This window comes from Tachyglossus aculeatus, chromosome 1 (genome assembly GCF_015852505.1).
Source record: "Tachyglossus aculeatus isolate mTacAcu1 chromosome 1, mTacAcu1.pri, whole genome shotgun sequence".
Taxonomy (NCBI): Eukaryota; Metazoa; Chordata; class Mammalia; order Monotremata; family Tachyglossidae; genus Tachyglossus; species Tachyglossus aculeatus.
In genome coordinates this window covers 82,549,920-82,574,273 of record NC_052066.1, presented here as the reverse complement: position 1 = coordinate 82,574,273, position 24,354 = coordinate 82,549,920, and the positions used below count along the sequence as shown (strand labels likewise).

Sequence of the window (24,354 nt, the reverse complement as noted above, 5' to 3'; positions counted from 1 at the left end):
GGGAACAGGTATTGGATCCCCAATTTACAGGAAACTAGAGCACAGAGAAGTGAAGTGACTTGCCCAAGGCTACACAGTGGAACCAGGTTTAGAACATAGGTTCCCAGGTCCCTGCTTTTTCCACTGGGCCATGCTGTTTCTCAACTACCTCAAATTATGACGGTAACTGGGTTAGAGCATTCGGGCAGAACTGCCAAACCTTCTAGTTCCTCATCAATGTGCCCACGTGGAAATGGCAGGGCCACTCCAGCACTTAGTATAGTGCCTGGAACATAGGAAGCACTTCACAAATGCCAACGTTATCATTTTTTATCCTCCATCAACCTCACCTTCTGCAGGAAAACTTTCACCACCCAGTATGGGGAGAAGATGTCTGCTTTTTGGTTCTCTGGAGTAGTTCCCCATGTTGTTGAATTAATCTTTTTTGTTACTTTCTTTCAAAGAACCTTTAATTTGAACAGCCTGATTTTTCCATTTACCTGGCCAGCTTTTCTGCCCGACCCCAGTTTTCATGAAAGCTCTCTGACCCTTTTGGTGTGGTTTGAAAATCCCAAAGAAAGCTGGTTGCTGTTCACACCTTGGGGAATCCACAGCCGCCTCTGTTTAGCCAAGTGAACCCTGGCCAGTGTGGTGGTTGAGGGGAGAAGCAGGCCTTAGTTTATTCATCTAAAACTGGCTAATCTTTCTAAGAAGGCACTGGAAAAATATTGACATTTGACTACACAAGTACTTCTTAGTCAAGGGAGCTCCTAGGAGCAACTACATTGAGGTTAATGAAAAGCCTATTCAGAACATCACTGAAGTCTTTTTGCTTTTCTTTTTTCATCACCAGTATTAAAAACACCAGCCCTGCCTGGGAAGTGTTTGTGGTCTAGTTAGGGAACACAGAGAAGCAGCGTGGCCTAGTGCCTGGGGGTCAGAGGACCTGGGTTCTAATTCTAGCTCTGCCACTTTCATTCTTATGTACATATCTGTAATTTATTTATTTCTATTCATGTCTGTCTCCCCCTTTAGACTCTAAGCTTGTTGAGGGCAGGTAATGTGTCTGTTTATTGTATTGAACTCTCCCAAGCGCTTAGTACAGTGCTCTGCACACAGTAAGTACTCAATAAATGTGACTCAATGACCGACTGCATAATGTAGCTAATTGTAGACTACACTTTGTGAGTAAACAGCATAAATTGCAGAGCAAAGGTATACTATGATGGGGGCACTATACTAAATGCATATTCTACCTTAACTTCTTCCTAAATGAGTCTGTGGAGGTAGAGTGGGTCCCTTTCTATCTGTGAAATTTTTGTGAGTCACTGTCAAAGTTATGTACAGGGCTACAGACAAAGTGAGCTGTTTGGTAGCTTGTCATTTTGGGACCTGGGCCAATGTTCAGCAGATTAGCTTACAAGACCTCATATGTCAAAACTCTGACCTCGTCGATTGAGGTGCTTTAATGTTGTCATTAAAAACTGACCATTACTTGCTCTTTCTGATAATGAGGGAAACTATATGGCCATTTGCCCTTTAATGACAAAGTAGACTGTCCCCTTCTCAGGACTGCACCTGGAGAGTTTCCTGTACTCTACCAGTCTCGGCTACGGGAGGGAGAGTCAAGCAGCAGTATGCCCGTTCCATTCCTAGCTGTGCAGTGGTTAGCGAGTGGAAGGCAATCTGATGCAAGTCAAAACTCACCCATGCTGGGCAGAAGTGGCATGGGAGAGAGTCAAGGGTGGAGACTCGAGTTAACTGGGCGGATGGTGGCATTGGTAAACCACTTCTGTGTTTTCACCAAAAAACTCTATGGATACTCTACCAGAACATTTGCAGATGGAGGTGGGGCACTCTGGAAGAGATGTGTCCATGGAATTGCTACGGGTTGAAGGCAACTCAAAAACATAAGACAAGGCAGATTAGACTGTGAGCCACTTGTGGGACGGGGACTCAGTCTGACCTGATTATCTTGTGTAATAATAATAATAATAATAATAATAATAATAATAATAATAATAATAATAATGGCATTTATTAAGTGCTTACTATGTGCAAAGCACTGTTCTAAGCACTGGGGAGGTTACAAGGTGATTGGGTTGTCCCACGGGGGGGATCACAGTCTTAATCCCCATTTTACAGATGAGGGAACTGAGGCCCAGAGAAGTTAAGTGACTTGCCCAAAGTCACACAGCTGACAAGTGGCGGAGCCGGGATTTGAACCCATGGCCTCTGACTCCAAAGCCCGGGCTCTTTCCACTGAGCCACGCTACTTCTTATCTACCCCCAGCGCTTAGGACAGTGCATGACACAGAGTAAGCATTTAACAAATATTATAATAATAAAATAGAAAGTATTAGCGGAAAGTATTTTGAACCTTTCCCATTGAACTCTCCTACAGAAAGCCTTCCAGAGAATAAACTGTGAGTGGAGTTTCATTTGGGTTTAGGTAGAGGAAGCAAATACTTCTTCAGAGATTTCCATACTGGCAGAGTCTGAAGCTGCTCTCACCCTCCCTCCCCCTCCCCCGCGCGAGCCCCCCCCCCCCCCCCCCCCCCCACCCCAACCAAATTAGGAAAGTAATTTTCTAGAGAGTAGTTGGTTTGGATGTGGAAGATGATTTATTGACCACTTACTATGTGCAGAGCAATGTACTAAATGCTTGGGAGAGTACTATATAATTAGTAGTCACTATTCCTGCCCTCAAGGAGCTGTAAGGGACTGGACACTACTGAATTTTCAGTGTTGACAGAGGTTCTCACTTTGCTTTGTCCCTCGGTTTACCTGCCTGAGTAATGTGGCTAATACCATCTAGCAGACAGGCCTTAGAGTTCCCCAGTTTTTCCCGGCACTTAGCATTATCTTAATGATGACACCCCAGTTTGCAGACATACAGTGCCTGGTACTCATCTGTTGGTGGTGACCAATTGTAGTTCTTCCTTGCCTTTACCTTTACCTTTAACCCCGATGGGACCCTCCTAGTCAAACCATCACATACCTCCATTAAATCATCCCATGGCTCCCAGGATTTTGGAGGGCTAGACCCCTGTTTGTTTTTTATTTTATTTGTGTTGGATGAACTCTTTCTGGGTGAGCATTTTTCAGCCATCAGTCAGCCCACTTATCATCAATCAGCCTAACTATTTAATGAGCATTCACTGTGAGCAGGGCACTGTACTAAATGCTTGGAATAGTACAGTATTGTTGGTGGACACCATCCCTGCCCTTGAGTTGACAATCCAACTCCAGGTGTTTAAGGTGGAACCCATGAATGACTTTGCTGGAAGCAAAGTGACTTTGGGAAGCAGCATGATCTAGTGGGAAGACCCAAGGCCTCTGAGACAGAAGGACCTCTGATACTCCCAGCTCTGCCACTCGTTTGCTTTGTGACCTTGGGAAAGTCGCTTAATTCTCTGTGCCTCAGTTACCTCATCTGTAAAGTAGGGATTAAGATTGTGAGCGCCATATGGGACAGGGACTATGTCCAACCCAGTTTGCTTGTATCCACGTCAGTGCTTCGTACGGTGTCTGTATATAGTAAACACTTAATAAATATCACTATTCTTTGTCTTCCTCCCTCCTGCAAGTGACTAATTTTCAGTTGTCTCTCTTTCCCAGGAGGAGCCAACTCCACCAGCCCAGACTCGGAAGTCTTCTCTTAGTGGGATATGCTACTTGACTATGGGCCTAATCGTTTTGCTCCTGGGACTTGTGTTTGCCTCCATGTATGTCTACAGATACTTCTTCATTACCCAGGTAAGGTGAGATGCAGATATTGCCAATCAACTGGGGCCCTTGTTTCTGTAAAAAGCTGGGCCTTGAGTCTGTGGCCCACAGTTCATATCAGTGAAGCAGTGTGGCTTAGTGGAAATTCATCCATTCATTCAGTCGTACTTATTAAGTGCTTACTGTGTGCAGAGCACTGTACTAAGCACTTGGAAAGTACAATGCAGCAGTATAGACAGACAATCCCTGCCCACAACGAGCTCACAGTCTAGAGAGAAGGTGACAGACATCAATACAAGTAAACAGGCATCAATATAAATAAATAGAATTATAGATATATGCATATATACACAAGTGCCGTGGGGGATAGAGCACAGGCTTGGGAGTCAGAAGGACTTGGGTTCTAATTCCATCTCTGTCACTTGTTGCTAATGTGACCTTGGGGAAATCTCTTAACTTCTCTGTGTACCCGTTAATTCATTTGTAAAATGGGGATTAAGACTGTGAACCCCATGTGGGACAGGGACTGTGTCTATATCTACTCCAGTGCTTAGAACAGTGCTTGGCACATAGTAAGGGCTTAACAAATACTACAATTATCATTATCATTATTATTATTAGTGAATCCAAACTGGGTAGCGGGGAGGGAGGAATCCAGCTCTTGGACAGTGATGCAGTATGAATGCAGCCTCTCTTGTGTCGAATCCCAAGGTAGTGTGGCCTACTGGCTAGAGCATGGACTGGAGAGTTACAAGGATCTGGGTTCTAATTTCTGCCCTGCCACTTGTCTGTGGTGTGACCCTGGTACTGTGCCTCAGTTACCTCATCTGTAAAATGAGATTAAGACTGTGAGCTCCATGTGGGACGTGAACTGTGTCCAACCTAATTATCTTGTATTTACTCCAGTACTTAATGCAGTACCTGGCAATCAATCAATCAATCGTATTTATTGAGCACTTACTATGTGCAGAGCACTGTACTAAGCACTTGGGAAGTACAAATTGGCAATACATAGAGACAGTCCCTACCCAACAGTGGGCTCACAGTCTAAAAGGGGGAGACAGAGAACAAAACCAAACATACCAACAAAATAAAATAAATAGGATAGAAATGTACAAGTAAAATAAATAAATAAATAAATAAATAGAGTAATAAATATGTACAACCATATATACATATATACAAGTGCTGTGGGGAAGGGAAGGAGGTAAGATGGGGGACGAGGAGGAGAGGAAAGAAGGGGCTCAGTCTGGGAAGGCCTCCTGGAGGAGGTGAGCTCTCAGTAGGGCCTTGAAGGGAGGAAGAGAGCTAGCTTGGCAGATGGGCAGAGGGAGGGCATTCCAGGCCCGGAGGATGATGTGGGCCGGGGGTCGATGGCGGGACAGGCAAGAATGAGGTACAGTGAGGAGATTAGCGGTGGAAGAGCGGAGGGTGCGGGCTGGGCTGTAGAAGGAGAGAAGGGAGGTGAGGTAGGAGGGGGCGAGGGGATGGAGAACCTTGAAGCCCAGGGTGAGGAATTTCTGCCTGATGCGCAGATTGATTGGTAGCCATTGAAGATTTTTGAGGAGGGGAGTAATATGCCCAGAGCGTTTCTGGACAAAGATAATCCGGGCAGCAGCATGAAGTATGGATTGAAGTGGAGAGAGACACGAGGATGGGAGATCAGAGAGAAGGCTGGTGCAGTAGTCCAGACGGGATAGGATGAGAGCTTGAATGAGCAGGGTAGCAGTTTGGATGGAGAGGAAAGGGCGGATCTTGGCAATGTTGCGGAGCTGAGACCGGCAGGTTTTGGTGACGGCTTGGATGTGAGGGGTGAATGAGAGAGCGGAGTCGAGGATGACATCAAGGTTGCGGGCTTGTGAGACGGGAAGGATGGTAGTGCCGTCAACAGAGATGGGAAAGTCAGGGAGAGGACAAGGTTTGGGAGGGAAGACAAGGAGCTCAGTCTTCGACATGTTGAGCTTTAGGTGGCGGGCGGACATCCAGATGGAGATGTCCTGAAGGCAGGAGGAGATGCGAGCCTGGAGGGAGGGGGAGAGAGCAGGGGCAGAGATGTAGATCTGGGTGTCATCAGCGTAGAGATGATAGTTGAAGCCGTGGGAGCGAATGAGGTCACCAAGGGAGTGAGTGTAGATTGAGAACAGAAGGGGACCAAGCACTGAACCTTGGGGAACCCCCACAGTAAGAGGATGGGAGGGGGAGGAGGAGCCTGCAAAAGAGACTGAGAAAGAACAACCGGAGAGATAAGAGGAGAACCAGGAGAGGACGGAGTCTGTGAAGCCAAGGTCAGATAGCGTGTTGAGGAGAAGGGGGTGGTCCACAGTGTCAAAGGCAGCTGAGAGGTCGAGGAGGATTAGGACAGAGTAGGAGCCGTTGGATTTGGCAAGCACGAGGTCATTGGTGACCTTTGAGAGGGCAGTTTCCGTGGAATGAAGGGGACGGAAGCCAGACTGGAGGGGGTCGAGGAGAGAGTTGTTGTTGAGGAATTCTAGGCAGCGCGTGTAGACAACTCGTTCAAGGAGTTTGGAAAGGAATGGTAGGAGGGATATGGGACGATAACTAGAAGGTGAGGTGGGGTCAAGAGAGGGTTTTTTTTAGGATGGGAGAGACATGGGCATGTAATAAGTGCTGGCACATAGTAAGTGCTTAACAAGTACCATAAAAAAAAAACATAATGCTCATTACTTTTCCTTATTAATCAGTGGTATTTACCGAGTGCTTTATTGTGTGCATAGCACTGCACTAAGTTGTTGGGAGAGTATAATATGATAGTTGATGGAGAAGCAGCATGGCGTAGTGGATAGAGCACAGGCTTGGGAGTCAGAAGGTCATGGGTTCTAATCCTGGCTCTGCCACTTGTATGCTGTGTGACCTTCTTGGGCAGGTCACTTTACTTCTCTGTGTCTTAGTTCCCTCATCCGTAAAGTGGGGGCTGAGACTGTGAGCCCCATGTGGGACAGGGACTGTGTCCAACTCGATTTGCTTGTATCCACCCCAGAGCTTCGTACAGTGCCTGGCACACAATAAGCACTTAACAAATACCACAGTTATTATTGGTAGACACGTTCCCTGCCCACAACAGTTTACCGTCTACTGTTCCTCAAGAAAAACTGGTGGGTGGAGATAGGTAACACTGTATTGCTGCCTGATATCTGAGGCCTGGCCATACCAGCCCCAGACTGTAACTCCCCCCAGGACCTGACCAGACCAGAAGTGAGCTGAAGCGGAACAGGATGTCAATTTGGCTTACCTGACCATGCCCAGTATATGAATTGAGCATGCCCGGGAAGGTTACTGTGCAGGCCCAGGGTTTTCGGACACCGGCCTTCTAAGTGTCAAGCTCTGTTCTAAGTGCTGGGGTAGATACAACTATTATCAGGTTGGACACACTCCCTGTCCCACATGGGGCTCACAGTGCAAATTGGAGGGAGGAAGATTTAATCCCCATTTTACAGATAAGCAAATTGAGACACAGAGAAATGAATCTGATCTGCTCAAGGTCACACAGCAGGCAGGCGGAGGAGGAGTAGGGATTAGAACCCAGGTCCTCCAACCCCCAGGCCTGTGCTCTTTCCACTAGGCCATGATGCTTCTCCCCTTTTCAATCTTAGTTGCCTTGACCATAGTTCTTCACATATTTGTGATGTTAATGGATGAGTCACTCAATAATTTTCTAAACAGTTTTAGAAGACAAGTGTACCAGAGTAGGGCACCGGATTGGATTGAGAACCATCTGCTTTAGCTGCCTCTTCTCCCTGAGGCAACTCCTGTGCCCTTAGCAAACTCCCCTCCCACAAATGCCCACCTCACCCCTCGAAATCTAGGAGGAGGACCTGGGTTTTAATACTGGCTCAGCCTTCAACCTGCTGGGTGACCTTATCTACTGTGTGCCCCAGTTTTCTCATCTGTAAATTAAGGATTCAGTCAATCTGTCATATTTAATGAGTGCTTACTATGTACAGAGCACTGTACTAAGTGCTTGGGAGAGTGCAATATACAAAGACATGTTCCCTGTAGGCATTAAAATAAATTACACATATGTACATTAGTGCAGTGTGCCTGAGGGTGAGTGAATTAAGAGTACAAATCCAAGTGCAAGAGCAATGCAGAAAGAGTAAAAAAATGGCTTAGTGGGGGAAGGTCTCTTGAAGAGATGTGCTTTTAAAGATGCTTTGAAGTTGGGGAGAGTGATTGCCTGCCAGATATGATGGAGGAGGGAATTCCAGGCCATGAGCAGGACATGGGCAAGAGGTCGGCGGCAAGTAGATGAGATCCAGTTACAGTGAGTAGGTTGACATTAGAGGAGCAAAGTGAGTGTGCTGGGTCGTAGTAGGAAATAAGCGAGATAAGATAAGGGGCAAGATGTGCTTTTCCCTCTTAGGTTGTGCTCTAAATAAGGGATGGGGACTGTGTCCAACCTGATTATGTTGTATACCACCATCATTATTTTTATAATAATAATAATAACATTTACTATGTGCAAAGCACTGTTCTAAGTGCTGGGGAGGTTACAAGGTGATGAAGTTGTCCCATGGGGGCCTCACAGTCTTAATCTCCATTTTACAGATGAGGTCACTGAGGCCCAGAGAAGTTAAGTGACTTGCCCAAAGTCACACAGCTGACAAGTGATGGAGCCGGGATTTGAACCCATTACCTCTGACTCTAAAGCCCATGCTCTTTCGACTGAGCCATGCTGCTTCTTGAAATCATCTCTAATGATGATCGATGATGACTGTCGTATTTGTTAAGCGCTGACTCTGTGCCAGGCGCTGTACTAAGCGCCGGGGTAGATCCAGGTTAATTGGGTTGGACCCGGTCCCTGTCCCACGTGGGACTTGAAGTCTTAATCCCCATTTCCTGGAAGAGGAAACTGAGGCAGAGGGAAGGGAGGTGACTCGGCCATGGTCACTCAGCCGACAAGGGGCAGGGGCGGGATTAGAACCCAGGTCCTCTCGGAGTATGCTCTAGCCACCAGGTCGGGCCTGGGGCTGGTCGAGGCTGTAGGGCAAGGGCAGCGAGCCCCAGGGCAGGGGGCGACCGGAGCAGGCCGACTTGGCCCCATGATAAGGCGGCATGACAGCAGAAAGGCGGGCCATGGGGGCCATTATCAGTGGGGCCACTAAGGGCCGCGGAGGCGGCCCCAACCCTGGCCGCCCCCCGGGGTGGTATCATTACCGAGATGGTATCATTATCATTATCATACCGATATGATATCATTATGATATGATATGATGTCATATCATATCACTATGGTATCATACCAGGGTGGTATCATTACCTAGATCCATGCACAATAATAATAACAATAATAATAATAATGACATTTATTAACCACTTCCGTGCTAAGCACTGGGATAGACACAAGGTTGACAACCCATCTCGTTCCCACCCTCTAACATTAAGAATAATAATAATAATGATGGCATTTATTAAGCGCTTACTATGTGCAAAGCACTGTTCTAAGCACTGGGGAGGTTACAAGGTGATCAGGTTGTCCCACGGGAGGCTCACAGTCTTAATCCCCATTTTACAGATGAGGTAACTGAGGCACAGAGAAGTTAAGTGACTTGCCCAAGGTCACACAGCTGACAATTGGCAGAGCCAGGATTTGAACCCATGACCTCTGACTCCAAAGCCCGGGCTCTTTCCACTGAGCCACGCAGCTTCTCGCGTGGCTCATCATCAGATATGTTTTCAGGCTGAGATGCCATAGTCCAAGCAGATGGTTTGGAAAGAAATAAAGCCTGGAATAGGAACAGGATGGGAAGCAAATTTAAGGAAAGCCGATTCAGTTGCTTAGTGTCCGTCCTGCCCTAAGGTTGGGTTTTTTTGTTTGTATCTTTTTTAATGACATTTGTTAAAGAACTTACTATGTGCAGGACACTGAACTAAGCACTGGGGAAGATACAAGATAATCAGGTTGGACACAATTCAGGTCCTGCGTGGACTCACAGTCATAATCTCCATTTTACAGATGAGATAACTGAGCCACAGAGTAGTTAAGTGACTTGCCCAAGGTCACACAGCATATGAGAGGCAGAGCCCGAATTAAAATCCAGATCCTTTGACTCCCAAGCCTGGGGTCTTTTCCTTGAGTGGGCAGCTTAGGGATTCCAATGAAAAGCAGTCGATAATACGGTGTATGTCAGGTGGTTTCTGGAGCTAAGGATGGTGGAATTCCTCTGGGAACTCTAGAATCTCTAGATTGTAGGCTCACCGTGGGCAGGGAATGGGTCTGTTAGACTGTCGTATTTGCTCTCCCAAGTGCTTGAAAGAGTGCTTTACACACAATGTGTTGAATAAATAATAATAATTATGGTATTTATTAAGTGCTTACTATGTGCCAAGCGCTGTTCTAAATGCTGGGGTAGACACAAGGTAATCAGGTTGTCCCACATGGGGCTCACAGTCTTCATGCCCATTTTACAGATGAGGTAACTGAGGCACCGAGAAGTTAAGTGACTTGCCCAAAGTCACACAGCCGACAGGTGGCAGAGCAGGGATTAGAATCCACGACCTCTGACTCCGAAGTCCGGGATCTTTCCACTAAGCCGTGCTGCTTCTCTGATATAACTGATTGATTGATTGGGAAGCAAAAAGGCCCACTCCAAATAAAGGGCAGCAAAGGAAGTAGCAGGAAACCAAAGGGATATAAAGGCACGCAAAAGGGAAAGGCATCATCCTAACGAAGCAGGCAGCCAGAAAGGGACTCGAAATACCCATCGCCGGAGAGGGAAGACTGTCATTGGGGACGTAGAAACAGATTGGCAAGATGGGGGAGGCAGTGGCCCAGTTTTCTCAGTTTAAATAGTCTGCTCAGAAACAATTCTGTCTAGTTCTGGGTTTAAGCTAATTAGCAGTGACAGGAACAGGTGAGACCAGCTGCACTGTTTGAGTATTAAAAGCCACTCTCCATTTCTCTGGTTTCGCTCTCGCTCCTACATTCCCCTTCCCTGCCCCCAATTCCAGGCAGGAAAATAAGTAAATATTCTGACATTACGCTTATAAATTCCCTTTTGCTTCCCCTTCTGGGAAGCTCCTGGAAGGAAATGGGAAGTAGCGAGAAGAGAGAGACTTTCTCCGTCTGGCCTAAAAAGGAGCTGGTTTCTGTGCTTCTGCAGAAAAATCAAGATCTGGGCCGGCTTCGTGCAGAGAAAGCTAGATCAGGCGTGTTGTAATTGTTTGAAGAGTTTCTGCCTAATAAGTTACTGATTTTAAGGCAGGAGAGCCACCGGCAAATCACTGATACTGATCAATAGGACCTGTGGTGCAGGAAATTGAAGGGCAGCCCTAAAATTTTCTTCCTTGGGAATGTGATTCTCTTAGAATACCGTCAGCCGACTTGGGGGGCCACTTTGTTGGGCTGGACAGGGTCCTTGACCTGAATTCAGATTTGTCCCTCACCTTGTCCTGTGGGTAAGATTGATTATTACCCCGACTTTTCTTCAGCAGAGGGTCAGATTCCTAAATTACGGTTGGTTTCGTTTGCCCCCGAGGGAAAATGAGCACTGCTGAGGGAAAGGGAAATAAAAAGGCGTTTGGCTGTGTTAACCAAATGTTTTCAGGGCACATTTTCACTGGCCATTACCACCTGGATGGAAATGGGCACCCACCTGCTATTCTGAAATTCTGAGTTTCAGGGTGAGTTTGGGAAGGGTAATTATTCTGATGGTATTGACACCTGACTACTTGTTTTGTTTTGTTGTCTGTCTCCCCCTTCTAAACTGTGAGCCCATTGTTGGGTAGGGACCGTCTCTGTATGTTGCCGGTTTGTACTTCTCAAGGGCTTAGTACAGTGCTCTGCACACAGTAAGCGCTCAATAAATACGATTGAGTGAATGAATGAATGAATGAATGAATGTCCCTCACCGAAGACGTGAGCCGTGACCATTGGGAAGGGACTCTTCCTTTTCCTACAGGGGAGAACTCAGTGGACATGTCACCCCCTCCCCCCAGACACATGCCCTACCTACGTCTGGGCCCTGCTCTTAGCCCCCGACTCCTTTATTTATTTATTCATTCATTCAATCATATTTATTGAGCCCTTGCTGTATGCAAAGCACTGTACTAAGCGCTGGGGAGAGTACAGTATAACAGCAGACACATTCCTACCCACAACAAGCTCACAGTCTAGAGGAAGAGAAGGACATTAATATGAATGAATAAATAAATAAATCGATTAAGTAAATAAATTACAGATATATGCGTATATGCTGTGGGGACAGGAGGGAGGATGAATAAAGGAGCAAGTAAGAACGGCGACTACTGGGAGTGTGGTAGCAGCTACATGATGAGGTTGGGATGTGGGCCGATAAGTTTGAGGGGCTAACACTAATGGTGACGATCTCTTTGTTGAGGGATGGCCAAGAGGCGCTTCTATGGAATCAGCCACTGCACCCTGTAAGCGCGCTGTGGGCAGAAAATATGTCTACCAACTCTGTTGTACTGTCCCAAGCACTTAATATGGTGTTCTGCACACAGTAAGTGCTCAGTAAAGACCACTGACCGTGATGAAATATGCTCTCCCAAATGGCAGGTCAGCCCCTGAGCTGGGTCATAACCAATCATAAAAATGGGAAGGGCTGAAGTTGTGTGCTCCCTCCTTTCTCCTCCATTCCCCACAGGCACACACATGTGCCCACACCCATACCATGAGTTTTCAAGGGCAAAGAGACTCCAGTCCGGGAGCAACGAGGCTGCCATATGTGTGCATGTCAAACAATAATAATAAACAATAATGATGGCATTTATTAAGCGCTTACATGTGCAAAGCACTGTTCTAAGCACCAGGGAGGTTACAAGGTGATGAGATTGTCCCACGGGGGGCTCACAGTCTTCATTTCCATTTTACAGATGAGGGAACTGAGGCCCAGAGAAGGGAAGTGACTTGCCCAAAGTCACACTGCTGACAAATGGCAGAGCCAGGATTTGAACCCATGACCTCTGACTCCAAAGCCTGGGCTCTTTCCACTGAGCCGCGCTGCTTCTCTTAGTGCACAGTACACCCAGTACATTAGTACATAGTGCACCCAATGAATGCTCAAAAATGCTGTTACTACTAAATCAGAGGTAGCTCTCAGGGGCTGCAGAGACTCTGCCTATGACTCCTATATTGAGTGCTCGAGAGCAGCGCACCTTACTATGAGCTAGGGACGTATCACCAAAGGTAGAGCGACACATTGGAAATATTTTATGTTCTAAATGGACACGCTCTTAATCCAGATTCTGAAAGTCTGGGGAGTTTCCATTCTACCTGGTAAGATATCTGGTGCTGCCATCTGAGAGCTATGGCCCTCAAAAAACTGAAGATGGGGACTCCCAGCCTACTGGGGAGAAAGCACACAAATGCAGACATGTATACGTACATGCGTTCCTACTCTGATGTGCAGAGTAGTCAGTCAGTCATATTTATTGGGCAGTCACTGTGTGCAGAGCACTGTATTAAGTGCTTGGGAGAGTACACCATAACCAAAAACGGATACATTCCCTGCCCACAACGAGCAAGTATTGGTGCAGTGAGGCCTTAACTTTCCTAAAAGGGGATAGTCTCATCCATTGCCTTTACTTAGGGCCTCCATTCAGTCAGATCCAGGAAAAGAGACCCTGAGGAGTGGGATATAAGGTGTGGATTAATTCAGTGGTGCCAGACTGTGTATAACAGAGAATCAATCAATCAGTAGTATTAATTGAGCATTTACTGTGGGCAGAGCACTTGTACCGAGCATTTGGGAGAGAACAATACATCCAAGGTTGGTAAACATATTCTCGGCCCCAAAGTAACTTGCAGTCTAGAGGGGGAGACTGTGCTAAAATAAATTATGGATATGTGCATAAGTGCTGTGGCACTGAGGGTGGGGTGAATAGTAAGTACTTAAACAGTGCTGATCCAAGTGCAAGGATGGCAGAGAAGGGAGATGGAGTTGGGGAAAAGAGGGCTTAATTGGAGAAGGCCTCTTGGAGGAGATGTGAATTTCATAAGGTTATGAAGGTGGGGAGAGTGACGGTCTGTCAGCTGTGGAGGGGGAGAGAATTCCAGGCCAGATGCAGGATGTGGGTGAGAAACTGGTGACAAGATTGGCGAGATCGAGGTACAGTGAGGAGGTTGGCATTAGAGGAGTGAAGTGTGTGGGCTGGCTTGTAGTAGGAAATCAGTGAGGTAAGATAGGAGGGAGAAAGCTGATTGAAAGAACAGCATGGAGAATGGAAAGAGAAGCAGCATGGCCTAGTGTATAGAAAATGGCCCTGGAAGTCAGAAGGATTTGAGGTCTAATCCCAGCTCTGCCGCTTGTTTGCTGGGTGACCTTGGACAAGTTACTTCACTTCTCTATGCCTCAGTTATCTCATCTGTCCAATGGGAATTAAGACTGTGAGCCCCATGTGGAATGTGGACTGTGTCCAACCTGATTAGCTTGTATCTCCCCCAGGTCTTAGTAATGATGATGATAATGATGGCATTTGTTAAGCGATTATTATGTGCCAAGCACTGTTGTAAGCATTGGGGGAGCTACAAGGTAATCAGGTTGTCCCACATTGGGCTCACAGTCTTAATCCCCATTTTCCAGATGAGGGAACTGAGGCCCAGAGAAGTAAAGTGACTTGCCTGAAGTCACACAGCTGACAAGTGGCGGAGTTGGAATTAGAAGCCATGACCTCTGACACCCAAGCCCATGGTCTTTCCACTGAGCCACATGTGTGGCATATAGTAAGCACTTAACAAATGCCATAAGAAAATAACAAACACACATTTTCCATGCAGTTTTGAGTCCACTCCATGAGATCAGGAAAAGGGAGGCTTATGAAGTTTAGATTCTCATACTGATTAAGTGTCCAGGGGAAATCGGGCATGTTCAGGTCCCCGTTTCCAAACTCCACTAGCCTGGAATCTAGGCTAGAAAAGAAGACATGAGTGAAACTGCGAATAGAGTAAGAAAGAAATGCCCCTGCTTCTTGAAGAGCCATGTGCCCCCCTCAAAAAAGCAATCCTCTCACTTCCCCTTTATTGCAGAAGCCTCCTCTCCCCTCCATCCATCCCGACCCTCCACACACTTCCTGCTGTAGGAGTCTATCCTCAGGTTTTATTCCTCACAATTCATCATGTTCTTAATCAGTAGGGGATGGCTGTGCTTCCTCTCTAGATGAAACATTCTCCCTCTTCTCCTCCTCTTAAAGCAATCTGGGGAAACAGTACCATTCTCCAGGGCAGCATAACGCAAGTCCTGAAACGTTTCACTGAATGGCAATGTCCAAATGGCACTTCCAGAAGCAAAAGTGTCCACTTTAGAGTGAATTTCTTCACTTGATGGCAAGGAAGAGAGAATATCTCCTCAAAAAGTGCACCCTGTAGTTTCCGGGGTTTACGTGTGTGTGCGCGTATGTGCGTGCATGTGTGTAGTTGTATTTCCTTTCTTGCTCATTATGAGCAGGAAATGTGTCTTCTAATTCTGCTGTATTCTCATTGTAGGCAGGAATGTGTCTGTTTATTGTTATACTCTACTCTCCTAAACTTTTAATACAGTGCTCTGAACACAGTAAGCATTCAATAAATTTAATTAACCAACTTTCCAAGCCCTAGGTATAGTGCTCTGCATATAGTATGCGCTCAATAAATACTATTGGTGTCATTCTCAACTCCACTCTCTCGTTCACCCCACACAACCAATCCATCATCAAAACCTGCTGATCTCACCTCCATAACATCGCCAAGATCCGCCCTTTCCTCTCCATCCAAACCGCTACCTTGCTGATTCAATCTCTCATCCTATCCTGAATGGATTACTGCATCAGCCCCCTCTCTGATCTCCCATCCTCCTGTCTCTCCCTACTTCAGTCTGTACTTCACGCTGCTGCCCGGATCATCTTTGTGCAGAAATGCTATGGTCATGTTACTCCCCTCCTCAAAAATCTCCAGTGGCTGCTAGTCAACCTATGCATCAAGCAAAAATACCTCACTCTCGGCTTCAAGGCTCTCCATCCCCTCGCCCCCTCCTACCTTACCTCCCTTCTCTCCTTCTACAGCCCAGCCCACACCCTCTGCTCCTCTGCCACTAACCTCCTCAGTGTACCTCGTTGTCGCCTGCCCCACCGTCAACCCCCGGCCCACGTCCTCCCCCGGCCTGGAATGCCCTCCCTCCACACATCCGCCAAGCTAGCTCTCTTCCTCCCTTCAAAGCCCTACTGAGAGCTCACCTCCTCCAAGAGGCCTTCCCAGACTGAGACACCTTTTTCCTCTCCTCCTCCCCATCCCCACCCTCTGCCCTACCTCCTTCTCCTCCCCACAGCACCTGTATACATGTTTGTACAGATTTATTACTCTATTTATTTTACTTGTACATATTTACTATTCTATTTATTTTGTTAATGATGTGCATCTAGCTTTAAGTCTATTTATTCTGACGACTTGACATGTGTCCACATGTTTTGTTTTGTTGTCTGTCTCTCCCTTCTAGACTGCGAGCCCGTTGTTGTGTAGGGACTGTCTCTATATGTTGCCAACTTGTACTTCCCAAGTGCTTAGTACAGTGCTGTGCACACAGCAAGTGCTCAATAAATATGATTGAATGAATGAATTAATGATTTTTCCTGTATGCTGCATCTACAGAGCTCCGGACACACTGGAATGTTTTACTACAGCTTATATTAGAGGCTGGTGTCTCAATCAATCATTGGTATTTATTGAGTGCTTACTGTGTGCACAGCACTATGCACAACACTTGAGAAAGCATGTTAGAGTTGGTAGACATGATCTCCATCTTCATGGAGTTTACAATTTGTCAGTTGAAACAGACATTAAAATAAATTACAGGTGTTCATTCGTTTCATTCAGTCATATTTATTGAGCGCTTACTGTGTGCAGATCACTGTACTAAGCTCATGGGAGAGTAAACAACAGTAAGTAGACACATGCCCTGCCCACAATGAGCGTACAGTCTAGAGGTGAGGAGACAGGCATCAATACAAATAAATTACTGATTTGTATGTAAGTGCTGTGAGGCTGGGAGGTGGGAAGAACAAAGGGATCAAGTCAGGGTGACACAGAAGGGAAAGGGAGAAGAGGAAAGGGGGGCTTAGTCTGGGAAGGCCTCTTGGATGAGGTGTTCCTTCAAAAGGCTTTGAAGAGGGGGTAAAGCATAGGGATAGCATAATATAGGGATATGCCCATAACGGCTGTAGGGGTAGGGTGAGTGTAAAAAGGTTTAGGGCATTATGGGATTAGGTGCTTAGATGATACATTAGGGAGGAAGAAAAGGGGAGATGAGAAGTCTGTCAGGGAAGACTTCTTGGAAGAGATTTTATTTTAGTAAGGCTTGGAAAATGGAAAGAGTGGTAGTCCTTCAGATGTGAAGCGAGAGGGAGGTCCTGGCCAGAGGGAGGGTGGGAAAGAGGGTTGTCTCGAAAATGACTCCATTGTTTTGCCTTGATGGCTCCATCTGTCTTAGTTCTCATGCAGGACTTCTTTGTAAAATACTGTCCAATCCCCTTCTCACAGCCGTTTACCAACTCATCAGTCAGTCAATGGTATTTATTTAGTGCTTATATTCTGCACTGTACTAAATGCTTGGGAAAGCCCGGTACCACAGAGTTGATAAACACAATCCCTGCACACAAAAAATTTACAGTCTACAGGGGGAGATATACATTTAAGGAGATTGTACATAAGACTATTTATTTAAGTACTGTGAGGCTAGGGTGAGCGTCAAAGTAGGAAGCAGCATGGCTTAGTGGAAAGAGCACAGACCTGGGAGTTGTAGGACCTGCGTGCTAATACCCACTCTGCACTTATCAGCTGTGCGATCTTGGTCAAGTCACTTCACTTCTCTGGGCCTCAGTTACCTCATAATAATAATAACAATACTGGCATTTATTAAGCTCTTACTATGTGCAAAGCACTGTTCTAAGCGCTGGGGAGGATACAAGGTGATCAGGTTGTCCCATGAAGGGCTCACAGTCTTCATCCCCATTTTACAGATGAGGGAACTGAGGCACAGAGAAGTGAAGTGACTTGCCCAAGATCACACAGCTGTCAAGTGGCAGAGCCAGGATTAGAACCCACGACCTCTGACTCCCAAGCCCGGGTTCTTTCCACTAAACCACGCTGCTTCTCCTATCTGTAGAATGGGGATTAAAAATGTGAAGCCCAAGTGGGACGGGGACTGTATCCAACCTAATTCGCTTGTATCCACCCCAGCACTCAGTACAGTGCCTATCACATAGTAAACACCTAACAAATACCATAAAAAAAGTTTTTCATGGATACTCAGCCAATTGCATAATTGACGCAGAGGGGAGGACAGATAGGGAAAATAAGGAGCTTAGTCCCAGTAATGAAGACTCCTCTGCCTTCCCTCCAATGAGCTGGGTAATTACCGTAATTACCCTTCCTCCCGTCTTGTTTCTGCTCAGTTTTCCCAGCTTCCTCGGGAGAGCGTGTTTCACTGCGGAGTGCTCTATGAAGATTCCCTCTACTCCCCCTTCAAGGGGAAGCTGGAGCTGCATGAAGACGTGAAGATTTACATCGAGGAGAACTATGAACAGATCAATGTCCCTGTACCCCAGTTTGGGGGCAGTGACCCAGCCGACATCATCCACGATTTCCAGCGGGTGAGGAGGGCCCAGAGCCGGTGGGAGGAATGATGAGGCACTGGGGGTGTGAGGTTGCGGGGTAGGAATGTGGGTGTCCATTGAAGGGAGCGCTGGGGGGGATGTTGTGTTGATGCCAGCTTTGCCTTGATGGATGAAATTCAGAGAGGCAGAACTGAAATAGTCTGCCTTCAGTTCCTGGAGCTCCCTCCTCGAGCTTGCAGGGCATGGGGCTGTTCCATTTATTGTCATTAGTAATTATATTCCTATCAGTGACACTGTCACCATAGATTTATCAAGGGTGTTGCTTCAAGGGGCTTTAGAAGCGGAAGTCCCTTCTTTTCCCAACGTGGCTCAGTGGAAAGAGCATTGGCTTTGGAGTCAGAGGTCATGGGTTCAAATCCAGGCTCCGCCAATTGTCAGCTGTGTGACTTGGGGCAAGTCACTTAACCTGTCTGGTCCTCAATTCCCTCATCTGTAAAATGGGGATTAAGATTGTGAGCCCCACCGTGGGACAACCTGATCACCTTGCAACCTCCCCAGCACTTAGAACAGTGCTTTGCACATAGTAAGCGCTTAATAAATGCCATTATTATTATTATTATTTGAGGTTTCAGAGTTCCAAAAGGTGGGGTCTGTCCTCCTCTGCCCCCGAGCTGGACTCTCTGGGAGACGGGGTGCCTGCTGATGTGTGTGTGGTGGTGGTGGTGGGGGGTTCCTTGAACTCTTCTGTGTAGTTAGAGTTGATCACCTGACCAGATGGCTGTCTCTTCTCCGGCCGCAGGGGCTGACGGCTTATCACGACATAGCCTTGGACAAGTGCTACGTCATCGAGCTGAACACCACCATCGTGATGCCTCCACGTAACCTCTGGGAGCTGCTGGTCAACGTGAAGGTGAGCATGGGCAGGGGCAGTTGGTCCTGGGGCCCTGCCCACACAGCTCTGACTGATGTGCGACACCCTCTCCCTCCCCGTCTCAAAGAGGAGGCTGATATTAAGGGCTTTCAGACAGGCGGGTCACTCCAGCAGGTGGGCAGGACGAAGGAGAGCACCTAAGGTAGAAAGGGTCAGCTTGATTCCGGACTTGGGAGCCTCCACTCACACCACATGTTGGCTCAGATCCTCCCTGCCTGGGCTAGCAAAATGACAGCAGCAGTAGAAGTGGAGGCATCTTTGGTTTGTGGCTCCCCTGCCGGCAGGCCTAAGGTGGCAAAGTGAGGTGGGAAGGAGGATAATAATAATAATAATAATGATGATGGCATTTATTAAGCACCTACTATGTGGTAAGCACTGTTCTAAGCCCTGAGGAGGTTACAAGGTGATCAGGTTGTCCCATGGGGGGGCTCACAGTCTTAATCCCCATTTTCCAGATGAGGTAATGAGGCCCAGAGTAATGAAATGACTTGCCCAAAGTCACACAGCTGACAAGTGGCGGAGCCGGGATTTGAACCCATGACCTCTGACACTAAAGCCCGGGCTCTTTCCACTGAGCCACGCTGCTTCTCTTCGATGAACCAAGGGGACAGGTAGCAGGGAATGATGGGAGATCTTGGAACAGTGACGCATCGGATCAGCTTGCGGGCCCAATCAAATACCCCAGTTGATCAACTCTTGTCCCGGCGTCAGCTCTGACCACCAAATGAGAAACTACGTGGCCTACTGGAAAGAGCACGGGCCCGGGAATCAGAAGTCCTGGGTTCTAATACCGACTCTGCAACTTGCTAGCTCTGTGACCTTAGACAAATCATTGCCTCCGCTTTCTCATTTGTAAAATGAGAATTCAATAGCTGTTCTCCCTCGTCACCAAGAGTGTGAAGCCCTTGTGAAGCAAGGATTGTGTCAGACCCAACTGTGTCTCCCCCAGGGCTTAGGACGGTGCTTGGCACAAAGTGAGTGCTTAGTAATGATAATTATTCTGAACTGATGGGCAGGGGCAATTGGTCTTGCCCTTGCAGCGGCTCCCAACCTGCCTGGGGTCCAGTCAGCACCACCCTGTTCATCTCTGCCCTTGAGATTTGACAAGATGGAGGTACAGTGAGTAGGTTGGCATTAGAGGAGTGGAGTGTGTGGGCTAGATTGCAGTAGGAAATCAGTGAGGTAAAATAGGAAGGGACATGCTTTCATTGGTCTTCTATGCCTAGCTGCCTCCCAGCAGCTGGTACCAGCACTGTGCCACTTTCTGTATTTCTGAACCAGTTTGGGCCCGGCCTTGAGCAATCCCTGTTTCCGGGGACATGGACATTGCCGCAAGGCCTGCTTGGGTGCAGACACAGTGAAAGCCATTTTGCTTCGAGACTAGGCAGGGCCCAGACAGCTGCAGAGCCAAAGCATCTCCCTCTCCTCCACTTGAGGTTTCCCAGAGACCAGAGGCTGTAAAATATCCATTTTTCTATCCGCCGACACTAACCGTCCTCATAGGCAGTACCAATAACTCAATCCCATCAGGGCAGTCCCTGGATCTCTGATGAAGCTGAATTAATGGTCTAACTTTGATAGAATGGTGTGTTAGCTTCTAAGTGAATCTCCCCTGAGAGATGAACATCCCTGCACTGTGAAAATACGGACCTATCGATTCAGTAGGCTGTGCCAGCCTCATCAAATGAGGCTTTTGCGTACCGCTCCCCATCCTGTTCTGCCTCTTCTTCACCAGCCTTGACTAGGTACTAACTGTCCTTGTTCTGAAGCTTCCATAGAAGTCTCAATGATAGCTTTTATTGAGCCCTCAGCTGGTGCAGTGCCCAGTACTGTGTGGTTTGGAAAGTACAACAAGAGCACCAGTTATTCACCCACAAGGAGCTTACACTCTAACAGGGGAGATGAGCAATCAGTCAGTCAGTCATATTTACTGAGTGCTCACTGTGTGCAGAGCACTTTACTGAGAGCTTGGGAAAGTATGCAGTATAGCAATAAACAGACACCTTCCCTCCCCACAATGAGCTTGCAGTCCAGAAGGAGCTTACAGCCTAGAAGCATTAGACTAGTTACAAAAAGAATATTCAACGTACAACTGAATAGACTGTGAGCCCACTGCTGGGTAGGGATTGCCTCTATATGTTGCCAATTTGTGCTTCCCAAGCGCTTAGTACTGTGCTCTGCACATAGTAAGCGCTCAATAAATACGATTGATTGATTGATTGATTGAATAAACTATATACGGAAATGGTGAGGATAGATATAGATATGTGCATGAGTGCTAGAGATGGGTGATGGGTTTTTTAACTCAGAGTGCTAGGAATGAATCAGGGAAGGCTTGTTGAAGGGGAGATATCAGGAGGGCTTTAGTTATGGAGAGAGCTTAGGTCATTTGGGAAGGGAGGAAGCTTCAAGTTGGGGGTGAGGGTTTAAGGGTGAGTTAAAGGATGGAGGCAGGAGGATCAAGAGAGAGGTATGCTTAGGTTAATTTGGAAGCAATGAAGAGAGTGGGGCTGGGGGATACCGAGTGAAGAGAGCAGTTATGTAAATTGAGGTGAGTTGATGGAGAGCCTTAAAGCCAAGTAAGAGGAGTTTGAATTTGAGGCAGAGAAACACAGAAAGCTAGCGGAAGGTCTTGAGAACAGACCCTTTCTCTCCCTTTCTCACATTCCTTTTTTCTTTCTTCTTTAATTAATTAAAGAATACATTAATTCTTGGGAATTTCAATATCCATGTGGATATTTCCAACAACCTTCCCTTCCCCACTTTCTCTCACTGCTCAATTCTATTGACCTCCTGCTCCACCCCACCTCAGCCACTCACCAACTTGGAAACACACTCAGTCTCATCATCTCTAATCACTGGACAGTCTCTACCCTCACTAACTTTGAAATCCCTTTATCTGCCACAACCTCCTCACCTGCTTTCTCTCCCACACACCCCATCCCTGCAAATCTGTCCCGTTCCCCCACCGAGACCTCTGATGTTTTAACCCCTTCCAATTTTCTAAAATCATGATTCCCGATTTGGACTCCATATCCAAACTACCTTCCCTTGACTTACAAATTTACATCCTCAGCACCTCCCTGTCCACTGAACTCAACTCCTTACTCCTCTGTTCCCTCTGCCTATCTCTTGATACTAACCTTGAGACAATTATTCTCCCCTCCTTCAGACCCTTACTGAAGACACATCTCCTCTAAGAGGCCTTCCCAGACTAAGCCCCAATTTTCATCTCCCAACTCCCTTCTACTTCACTCTGACTTGCTCCTTTTGCTCTTTCCCCCTTTTTCTGCCCCACAGCACTTATGTATATATCTATAATTTTATTTATATAAATGTCTGTCTATTTGTATTGATGTCTGTCTCCGCTCTAGACTGTGAGCTCGTTGTGGGCAAGGATTGTCACTCTTTATTGCTGTATTGCACTTTCCCAAGTGCTTAGTACAGTGCTCTGTACACAGTAAGTGCTCAATAAATACTATTGAATGAATGAATGAATGAATGAATGAATGAATGAATGAACGAACCTGCAGCCACGGAACACCTCCACAGTATCCGCTCCTGTGCTTGAGCTGTGGGGCACTGTTAGGAAAAACCCAGACATCAGGGTGACCTTGGCCATCCTAAGACCATCCTCCCTTACATTAACTTTGCCTTTAGCAGTGTGGCTTAGTGGAAAGAGCCCGGGCTTGGGAGTCAGAGGCCGTGGGTTCCAATCCCGGCTCTGCCACTTGTCAGCTGTGTGACTTGGGGCAAGTCACTTAACTTCTCTGGGCCTCAGTTCCCTCATCTGTAAAATGGGGATTAAGACTGTGAGCCCCCCGTGGGACAAACTGATGACCTTGTATCTACCCCAGGGCTTAGAACAGTGCTTGGCACATAGTAAGCACTTAACAAATACCAACATTATTATTATTATTATTTTTCCACCTTTGTTGTCTGCCACATCCACTGCCTGCGGCAGCTGTTTCAGCCCGTTAACTGCCTTCTCAAACCCCCTGTCCACCTGCCTCTCCCCCTCTCTTGCTCCTAATGACCTGGCCATGTACTTTATTGATGCAGTTGAGACCATCAGGGAGATCTTAGTCCCTAAAATCTCCCCTGTTCCTCTCTTGGCCCTCCCTGCTCCTGTCCTGTTTTTGACTTGCCCATCCTTCCCTGCAGTATTTCAAGAGGAAAACTCTCATGTCTTGGCAAAAACGAATCCCTCCACCTGCACCTCTGATCCCATCCCTTCACACCTTACCAAAATATTTGTCCCCTTTCTCTTCTGTCCCTGACTGCCACCTTCAACTAACTGTTCTGTCTCCAGTGGCTTTTTCCCCACTGCTTTCAAAAATGCCCCTGTACCACTTATTCTAAAAAGCCCTCCCTTGACTTCACAGATCATTATGATTATCACTCCATTGCCCTGCTACAATTCCTCTCCAAACTCCTTGAGAAAGTTGTCTACCCTCTCTGCCTCCACTTTCTCTCCTCCAGTTCTCCCCTTCAGTCTGGTTTCTGCCCCCTTCACTCCACCAAAATTGCCCCCTCTAAGGTCACCAGCAATCTTCTTCTTGTCAAAAAATGGCCTCTACTCCACCTTAATCCTCCTCGACTTCTCAGGTGGCTTTGAAACTTTGGGCCACCCCTTTCTTCTGGAAACATCCAACCTTAGCTTCACTGACACTGTACTCTCCTGGTTCTCCTCCTGTTTCTCTGACTGCTCCTTCCCAGTCCCTTTTGCAGACTCTTCTTCTGCCTCTTACCTCCTAACTGTGGGGATCCCTCAAGGCTCAGTTTTGGTGCCCTTTTATTCTACTCTACACCCACCTACTTGGAGAACTCATTTGCTCCCATGACTTTACCTATCATCTCTATGCAGATGATCTCCAGCCCTGGTGGCTCTCCTCGGCATGCTCACATTTCCTCTTGCCTTCAGGGCATAGCTACTTGGATGTCCCACTGACACTTCAGAGTTAACATGTCCGAAACAGAACTCCTCATCTTCCCACCCAAACCCTATCCTCCCCTTGTCTTTCCCCTCACCGTTGACAGCTCCACCATCCTCCCTGTCTTACAAGCTTGTAACTTTGGCATTGTCCTAGCCTTGTCCTTTTTATTTTAATGGTATTTAAATGCTTACTCTGTGCCAGGCACTGTACTAAGAG

At 47.0% G+C, this 24,354-nt stretch overlaps 1 protein-coding gene across 1 annotated transcript in view; it reads left to right on the top strand.

Moving 5' to 3' along the window:
- ITM2C (integral membrane protein 2C) overlaps window positions 1–24,354 on the top strand; it is a 99,343-nt gene that overhangs the window by 62,832 nt on the left and 12,157 nt on the right. Inside the window, exons 2-4 of the mRNA XM_038747775.1 lie at window positions 3,601–3,738; window positions 18,109–18,306; window positions 19,070–19,180. Of these exons, the coding sequence (XP_038603703.1) occupies window positions 3,601–3,738; window positions 18,109–18,306; window positions 19,070–19,180 (447 nt within the window). The remainder of the gene's footprint in view (window positions 1–3,600; window positions 3,739–18,108; window positions 18,307–19,069; window positions 19,181–24,354) is intronic.